General features: G+C 29.9%; 2 protein-coding genes across 5 annotated transcripts in view; both read right to left on the bottom strand.

Moving 5' to 3' along the window:
• The window catches only part of LOC119573186 (D-beta-hydroxybutyrate dehydrogenase, mitochondrial-like), a 54,014-nt gene that overhangs the window by 25,896 nt on the left and 17,162 nt on the right, over positions 1-10,956 (bottom strand). The window contains exon 1 of one of the 4 annotated variants that reach the window (XM_037920273.1): positions 2,465-2,560. The exons of the other annotated variants lie outside the window; for them this stretch is intronic. Within the exon in view, the coding sequence (XP_037776201.1) occupies positions 2,465-2,482 (18 nt within the window). The 5' untranslated portion in view covers positions 2,483-2,560. Of the gene's footprint in view, positions 1-2,464; positions 2,561-10,956 lie in introns of those variants that run through there. 4 annotated transcript variants of the gene reach the window in all.
• LOC119573187 (D-beta-hydroxybutyrate dehydrogenase, mitochondrial-like) overlaps positions 515-10,956 on the bottom strand; it is a gene marked incomplete in the record, with an annotated part of 39,108 nt that continues 28,666 nt past the window's right edge. The window contains 8 exon segments of the mRNA XM_037920274.1: positions 515-673; positions 675-716; positions 838-980; positions 1,070-1,131; positions 1,665-1,706; positions 1,708-1,771; positions 1,880-2,035; positions 2,108-2,187. Of these exon segments, the coding sequence (XP_037776202.1) occupies positions 545-673; positions 675-716; positions 838-980; positions 1,070-1,131; positions 1,665-1,706; positions 1,708-1,771; positions 1,880-2,035; positions 2,108-2,187 (718 nt within the window).

Raw genomic sequence — 10,956 nt, 5'->3', positions numbered from 1 at the left:
TATAATATATATATATATATATATATATTAGCATCTATATATATAATAAAATAGATATATTATATATAAACTATATATATATAAATATAGAAAATATATATATATATATAATATATAGATATATATATATATTAAATCATAATATATATATAAATATATATATATATAAATATATATATATATATATATATATATATATATATATATATGAAAATCAATGAACGGAAGAGAGAAAATGATGGGAATGAATAAAAGAATGATGGCAAAACAAGTGCCAGTCCCTGTGGGATGCTTTATGTTCATTACACTGTATAAAAAAAAGTATTACTATTATATATTATGCATTATCAATAAAATAAAAAACTTAAAAATCGAATGGCACACGAAGCATTGGACTCTTGTCTTCGACTTGCAACGATTTTACACACCTTCACACCATTAACCATATAATACAAGCATATGCATCCGAGAGAGCGATGATGGAAATCGACAGTAACTTATCAAGTGAAACACATTAGCCATCGTATTGTTTATTGAGAAAATATTACTTCATCAAGTACTCGATGTACAAGTAGTCGTAGACCCACTCCGGGAAGTGCTGGCTCACGAACACCATGACTCGAATAGAAGAGCTGATCGGTGGTAGGCGGCCTGCGGAAACAGCTGCAGTCAGCCGCCTCGGCGATCGCCTCCGAAACCTCGGTCACGTCCCTGTCCTGAGGACCCGGGAGGGAAGAGAGATCAGAGTGGCTCACAGACGTGCGCGCTGAGTCTGGTATTTCAATTTAGTGAGATGCTTTACATCCTTTAATAATAAGGCTACATCGAGGACCTCACCCCAGACTTCGAGACCTGCAACTGGCGCTTCAGAGCTTCGTCGAAAGTGTCCTTTCCATAATCCGCCTTCACGCCGTCATCCATCGCCTGCCACATCTTCTGGGAATAGCGAAGATTGCTTTCCTCCGTGAAGATGCTGGTGCCTGAAAAGTAAAGGACGATCTGGTTGCTATTTTGTGTTCACCTCTTCTCTCATGGTCTTATCAACAGTGAAACAAATAAATGTGCTCACCCGCAGTAAAGTTTCCTGGTTCGAGTAAGGACACGTCAACGCCGAATCTTCTCATTTCATGCCTGAAAAGCAGAGCACAATTCTCATGAAACAATCAAACACATGTATTGCAGAAATTTATATATATATATATATATAGATATAGTATAGATTATATATATATATATAATATATACAATACTACCAATATATACATATATAGATCATATTAGACATATATTATACATATAGATACATATATATAAATATATATATATATATATATATATATATGATATATATATATGTATATATATGTATATATATATATAATATATCTATATATAGAATAATCTAGTAACGGATAGATGGATGTATGATGCATGCATGCATGCATGTCGTTTCGTTGTGTATGTGTGTGTGGGTCGTGTGTGTGTTGTGTGTGTGTGTGTGTGTGTAGTGTTGTATTGTGTGTGTGTGTGTGTGGGTGGTGTATGTGTGTGTGGATGGGTGTGACCCGAGGTGTGTGTGTGTGTGTGTGTGTACGTGCGTACGTGTTTGTGTGTATGCGTGTATGTATACATATTCATAGTACATATCACTTCAGCTGCCTCGCCTCAGGGTACATAAAATGAAGGCATCGACGCCGGATTTGGGACTCGTAGGCGGCTCCGAGCGGCGAGGCCATCCTGCCGCGCACGCTGCCCACGTTCACGACGCGACCTGCAGGAATTTCAGCTGGATTACAAAAGAGCAGCATAATTATGTAAATGCAGCTATCTTACTGAAAATCGAGCTCTACTGGTAACTTCATCATAAAATCTTCCTGACCTTTGGCACTTCTGATAAGAGGCAAAAAGGCCTTCGTTACAGCGATGGTCCCGAATAGGTTGACTTCGCACGTGTTCTTGAAGACGTCCATCGAGGTCCACTCCACCGCGCCGTACGGGTTGATCCCGGCGTTGTTCACCAGACCCCAAAGGACTTCTGCAGACGAAATCGTCATTTAATAGGCCGGAAATATGAAGGATTCTATTTCACAAAAGACTAACGATTTACCTCCAGGCGGCAGGAGGTTCTTGACGCTGCGGAGACCGCTGTCGATCTGTTCCTGTTGGGTCACGTCCATCTGCAGGACGTTTGGAGGCGGCGGGACCCCTCGGCGCCGCAGCCTCTGGCGCCCTCGCCGCCCCGTCCGCAGGAGGCAGGGCAGCAGGCAACACGCGAATAACCTCGACAAAGGGTCAGGGGAACATGTAGTACATGTTGGAAATAGATAGAATCGGAAACAACACGGTTGATAATGATAACAAAAAAGACATTGTCAGCTTACCATCTGGTCAAGGAAAGAGGGCCGTGGCGTAGCGAATCCGGATCGCAGCCAGTGATCAGCACCGCTTTTCCAACGGGGAAAACCTGTATCGCATGTTTCATGCGGGAAAAACAGAGGCAAGGTTTTGTGTTTTAGTCTTTTACTGCAGAAAAAAGTGTTTGAATCAGTCTGCATTCTAATATACATTCATACGCACACGCACACGCACGCGCACGCGCACGCACACGCACACTCACACGCACAAGCACACGCCAGCCCACCGCAACGCAACACGCACACGCACCCGCACACGACACACACCACACACACACACACTATATATATATATATATTAAATATATATATATATATAATTATATATCTTATATAGATATATAGATATATATTATATATAATTATAATATAATTATAATATCTTTATATATCTATATATATATATATACATATATATATATTATATATATATGATTATATATCTAGATTATATATCTATATTATAATATAGTTATATATATATATATATATATTAGATATATATAATCTATATAGATATTTATTATTATATATAATATATAATAATTAGAGATATATATATATAAGTATAGATGATATTAATAATAATTATATATATATATTCTAATTATCTATATTAGATATATATATATATTAGGATATATATATATATATATATATATATATTATATATATATATATATATAGATAGTATATAGATATATTATATATATAATATATATATGATATATATATATATATATTATATTATAATTATAGTATATATATATAATATTATCCTCTATATAATTATATATATATATATAAATATATATATTATATATATAATTATATATATATATATATATTATATATCGATATATATATTATATACATATATTATAGATATATAATATAATATATAGTATATAATATTATATCTTTATCTATAAGATATATAGTAATATATTATAGATATCTGAATATTATAGATATATAGATATATTTATTAGATAGTATAATTATATATATGTATATATATATACTATATCATATATATCCTATTTATATTATATATATCAATATACTATGATATAATATATATATATATATACTATATATATATATATAATATATTATTATTATATATAGATAATACAAACATTAACGTGAAGCACAAAGATAAAAAGAAAACAGCAACCATAACACATGAAATCTGATCATAAACGAATCGAATTCGTCAAGGTTCCTCATCAGCTAAATGCGACCGAATTATATAAGATGAGAGGACAATATGAGAGACTGAATCAGGTCTCGGGAGGAGGGTCATGGAGAGAGTCCGGGGTTAAGGCTTTTATTACTTAACGCGACAGTAAAGTCATCCAAGCCCCACCGACCAGCACTCAAGTTGAAATCCAGGGGGGCGGCGACAATTTTTCTAAATAAACAGAACTAGTATTGTGATTTCAGAAAATAAAATCGTTGGATTTATGAATCAACTTAGCGTTTTCAGTGAAAGTGTTGACCTTCATCGCTTACTATGAATACAACACGCATTTGATTCTTTTTTCGAAAGCGTACCAGTATTAAATCAGTGTGTGTGTGTCTGTGTGTGGTGTGTGTGTGTGTTGTGTGTGTGTGTGTATTATAGTTTCTGTGGGGTGTCGTGTGTGTGTTGTGCGTGTGTGGTGTGTGTGTTGTGTGTGTGTGTGTGTGGGTGAAGTGTGTGTGTGTGGTCTGTGTGTGTGGACTGCCTGTGTGTGGCCGCGTGTGCGTACGCACACGTATACACGATGCATAGATATCTATATATATATATATATATTATTAGTAGATATATATATATGTATAGATGTATAGAGTATGCAGATATAGTAATATATATACATAGTATATAAGATATATGTAGTATAGATCGATGTATATATATATATATATATATATATATATATCTTATATGATATGTATAGCTGGATATGTAGAGAGGATATATATACTATATTATAATATATATATATATATATATATATATGTATATGTAAGATGTGATGTTATATATTATATAATATCACATATTGTATATGTATAGATGTATATATATATATATATCTATAATTGTAGATGTAGAGAATGTTAGATATAATATATATATATATATGAGACAGATGAATTATAGATAAACAATCAGACAGTAACATCAGTAGACATCTAGACATATAGATAAGTAGATATATATACATATATAGATAGAGATATATATATAGTAGAATCGAGACATAACAGATAGACACTATACATATTACATATATATTATATATATATATAGATATATAATATACACGTCTGAATACATAGTACAGATAGAATAGACGATATAATAGATCTAAGATACATCTATACATATACAGAGTATATATAATATATATAATATATATATATATATAAATATATATACATAGACATATATATAGGTATATAATTACTATATATAATATAGATTATATATTATATATATATATCATATATCTGTATGTATAGATGTGTATATATATATATTATAATGATATAAATCATATATTATTTAAACATCTATACAGAACATATATATATGTATTAATAGTATATATATATAGAGATATATATTTATAATATATATATATTCTATATTATATCTATAGATATATGTATATAGATTATATATACTATATATATATATATATAATATTATCTAATATATTATTATATATGATATATCTATATGTATATGTATGTATAGATGTGTTTCTTTGTGTGACTAAATATATCTATTATATATATATATATATATATATAACTCATATATAACATTATATAACAGCTTATACAACATTAAAGTGTATAGATATTATATATTAGATAATATATATTATATATATATATATATATATATATGTATCTGTATATGTATAGAATGCTACTCTAATGTCATATATATATATATATATATATAATATATAGTATATGTATATGGATATGTATATGTATATATATATATATATATTTATATGATATGTATAGATTTATACTTATATATATTTTTTTTTTTTTTTTCATTAACGGTAGGTCATGTCTGAGCTGCCTGTGGGTCCCACCATGATATTTAATGGTAGTTTTTCTGGTGGAGGCTCTTGAGAGTGAGTACGTGGTAGGGTCCCCAGTTTCCTTCCACGGAGAGGCAGGTGGTACCTTTTTAGGTAATCATTTTCTCTCTATGTATCCTGGCTTGGGACCATCACTTGACTTGGGCCTGGCTTGGCCACCCCAGTGGCTGGTAGGCAATCAATGGGAAGTCCTGCCCAAGGGAAACAACGCGCCGGCGGTTTGACTCGAACTCGAACTCAGATTGCCGTCGTTGGACAGTATTGAGGCCGACGCTCTAACCATCGTCCACCGCGGGCCTTGAAGATTCATGGGGCTACATGATTTTTCTTAGTAATTTAGAGCGGTGGTTTGCCCATTGCCTTCCGCCGGTGTTGTTTAGCGAGTCACCATCTCTATTTACCCGGCACTGACTTGAGCTGGCTTGGCCATCCAGTGGTAGGCAGGCAATCGAGGTGAAAGTTCCTGCCCAGGAAAACAACGCGCCGGCCGGTGACTCGAACCCTCAAAACTCAGATTGCCGTGTGACAGTCTTGAGTCCGACGATCTAACCATTTGGCCACGCGGCACCATATATATATATATATATATATATAATATATATATATATATTATATATATATATATAATCTACTATATATATATTATATTATATATATATATATATGAATATATATATATATATATATATAATAATATATATATGTATGTATAGATGTGTATATTATATACTCTACATATATAATATATATATATCTCTCTATATATATAATATATATATAGATATACACATCTATACCTACATATAATATATATATATAATATATATATATCCACCGATATATATCTATATAATACTTATATATGTATGTATAGAGGTGTGTATATATATATATATATATATATATGTAGATGTATAGATGTGAATATATATATATATTATATATATATATATATATATATAATATATATGAGATATGATATTATATATAGAATGTATAGATGTGTTGTATAATTAATATATATATATATATATATATATATATATCTATCTATATATTATATATATATATAAATGGTATAGATGTGGTGATATATATATATTAGATATATATATATATATCTATATATAGATATATATATATAATATAATATAAATGCTTATACAAATAAGTACATATATATATAATATATATATATATATATATATTATTATTATACAACATCTATATATAAGATATATATATATATACTTAATATATATATAAATAGTATAAGATATATATATAAAATGTATAGATGTGTGTATATATATATATATATATATATATATATATATAATATATATATAGATATATATAGATTATATAATGTATAGATGTGTGTGGGTATATATACATATAATATATAATATATCTATATATATATTATTATATATATATATGTATAGATGTGGGTATGTAATATATAGATATATAATATAGATGTATTAGTAGAATATTTTATATATATAACATCATACATATTATATACATATAGTATATTATGATAATATATATAAAGATATGAGAGATTGTATATATAATACACACAGCTTACATGATATAGATAAATATAGCTATATATAATATATAATATAGATATATATATATGTAAGGTATAGATGGTGTATAGATATATAGATATAGATATATTCTATATAATATATATATATATTTATTTCTTTATATATATATTTATTTAGATGCATATATATATATAATATATTTATTTATATATATATATATATAGTATGATATATATATATATATATGTATTTATAGATGGTGCTAGGTATATATTAGATCTCTAGACATATATATATATATAGATAGAATATAGGTATATGTATAGATGGTAGATATATATATATTTATATGTATAGATGTGGGTATGTATATATATATATATATATTATATATATATATGTATATATATACGATATATATATAATAGATATAGATAGATAGTATATACATACACATCTATAAAGATGATGAAGAGATATAATATAATAGATGATATATAATATATATATATATGATAAGATATAATGGTATCGATGTGTGTATAGATATATATATATATAATATATATATATATATAGATATAATGTATAGATATATTATATATATATATATATATGTATAGGATATATAATATATAATATATACGTATATATAACGATATTATACCCACATCTATACATAAGATATATAATTATATATATATATAATATATATATATACATATATTTAGGTATGTATAGATGGGTATATATATATATATATCTATATAAATTATTATATATATATATATATATATATAGGTATATGTATAATGTATTATAACATATATATATATATAGTATATATATATATATATATATATATATATATATATATATTATATATATAGATATATATATAATGTATAGATGTGTGTTGTATATATATATATATACTATAATATTATATATAGAATATATATACATAGCTATACAAATATACATTATATATATATATTATATATATATATCTTATATATAGATATATATATATTAATATATATATATACATCGTATACATATATATATATAAGAATAAATATATAGATATGTGTTGTGTCATATATATATAGCTATATATAATATATATATTATAATATATATATATATATATATAATGTATAGATGTGTGAGAATATAGATAAATATATATAGATTATATATAATGATATATATATCTATATATATATATATAATGGATAGATGTGTATATTATATATATATATATATATATTATATATAGATATAGGTATAGGATGGTGTATGTATATAGATATATATATATATTATATATATTATATATAGATAGATGAGATAGATGGAGCGAGGAGAGATAGAGGATGAGATATAGAGTATATAGAGATATGATGGAGAGAGTGTGTAGACGAGATATAGATATATAGAGATATAGAGGAGAGATGAGAGTAGGATATGACTGATAGGACCACAGTCTAGACAGATGAGAGAGAGAGAGGGGAGAGAAAGAGATATAGAGGAGAGAGAGAGATGAGAGAGATAGAGAGTAGAGACACAAGCGATACAGATAGATATAAAGAGAGTAGATAGAGATATAGAGAGAGAGAGAGAGAGGAGATAGAGGAGAGAGATAGAGAGGGAGGGCAGAGGAGTGGGGAGAGAGAGATAGAGAGGAGAGAAGAGAGAGAAGAGAGACAGACATAGAGATAAGAGAAGCGAGAGAGGTAAGAGGAGTAGAGTTGTGTAGACGAAGATAGAGAGAGAGAGAGAGAGAGAGGATAGGGGATAGGGACGAGAGGGAGAGATAGCGAGAGGGAGAGGGTTGGGGAGAGAGGTGGAGAGAGAGGAGAGGAAAATAGGGGGAAAAACAAAAGAAACGGGGGGGGAAAGAGAGGATGAGAGAGAGGATAGAGAGAATGGGAGGCGGGGGGGAAGACGAGGAGAGAGAGAGAGATATAGAAGAAGAGAAGATAGAGAGATGAAGTGGAGAGAGGGGGGGAGGGAGAGGATAGAGATAGAGAGAGAGTAGAGAGAGAGATGAGAGAGCGACAATGACCACAGCGAGACAGAGAGAGAGCAGAGAGTGGAGAGAGAGAGAGAGTAGAGAGATATGAAGTAGAGATAGAGAGAGAGGAATGGAGAGATGGGGTAGAGAGAGAGATAGATAGATAGAGCGAGAGAGATATAGAGAGAGATAGAGAAAAGAGAGAGAGCGAGAATGTAGAGAGGGGGTAGAGAGAGATAAGAGAGGAGAGAAGAGAGAGATAAAGACTAGAGAGAGAATGTATAGAGGTGTGGGGGAGATGATATAGATAGAGAGAGAGAGATAGAGGCATCTGAGAGACAGAAGAGAGAAAGAGAGAGTATAGAGAGAGAGAGAGTAGACAGGAATAGAGATATGAAGAGAGGAAAGAGATAGGATATAAGAGAGAGAGATAGAGAGCATGCAGAAGAGAGTCGTTAGAGAGACAGATAGAGAGTAGTAGAGAGACTAGATGATAGAGCGAGTAGAGAGACGAGAGAGAGAGAGGGATAGATGATATGTAGAGAGTAGAGATACAGAGATAGATACGATATCACAGTAGATAAGATATGGTATATATTATATATTGTATCTGTATTATGGCTAAGACATATAGGATAGACATATAGATATAGACAATAGATTATGGGTATATAAGATGGAGAGATGGGATATACATAGATACCATGATATAAGACAATCGACCTATGAGATAGACAGAGAGAGAAAGAGAGAGAGACAGAGCGAGTACAGAGAGATATACGATACAGACATAGAAGAAGAGAGATACAGAGAGGAGAGACACAGTGATAGAGACAGATAGAGATAGACGAATATGATATGCAGAAAGACAGAGGAGAGTAGACATAGATGATAGACAGATAGATATACAAGAGAGACAGAGAGAGACAGAGAGAGATCAGAGAGAGACAGTATAGAGACAGGGAGAGACAGAGAGAGACAGAGAGAAGACAGAGAGAGACACCAGTAGACAGAGAGATACAGTAGAGAGACAGAGAGAGGACAGAGAGATACCAGATGATAGACATAGAGAGAAGCGAGAGGACAGAGTATGAAGATGAGACAGAGAAGAGATGACGACAGAGAGAGAGAGAGACAGAGGAGAGACTGAGAGAGAGGACATAGAATGAGACATAGGGAGTAAGAGATGACAGGGGCAGGACAGAGAGAGACAGAGGAGAGGAGACAGAGAGAAGAGTAAGTAGAGAGAGATAGACAGAGAGAGATACAGAGAGGACCTATGGACAGAGGAAAGAGGATATTAAAGATCTAGAGATATAGACAGAGAGTATACAGATATAGAAATAGATAGAGACATGAGAGGATAAAGAGAACAGAGAGACAGAGAGAGGGGAGCTAAGAGACAGAACAGAGAGAGAGATATGAAATAGAGAGAGACAGTAGAGATAGAGAAAGAGATAGATCGAAATAACGAGATTACAATAGATACATATAGATAACAGGAAATATACAGCTCTATACATATCTAGACATATATATACAGATAGAGATCATTAGAGACAGATATATATACAGATAAACATATTATATATATATATACAGATATATACATATATAGTACATAGATATATACATATTATGATATAAGATATAATACATTAATGATACAGATATATGATACAAAATATATACATATATACATATATATATATAACAACCCATATATATATACAATATATACATTATATTATACATCATATATACATAATATATACATACTAATAATATATAGACATATATACATACATACATAACAGATATATACACATCATAATATA

This window comes from Penaeus monodon, chromosome 5 (genome assembly GCF_015228065.2).
Source record: "Penaeus monodon isolate SGIC_2016 chromosome 5, NSTDA_Pmon_1, whole genome shotgun sequence".
Classification (NCBI taxonomy): Eukaryota; Metazoa; Arthropoda; class Malacostraca; order Decapoda; family Penaeidae; genus Penaeus; species Penaeus monodon.
This window is presented reverse-complemented; position numbering and strand designations above follow the sequence as displayed.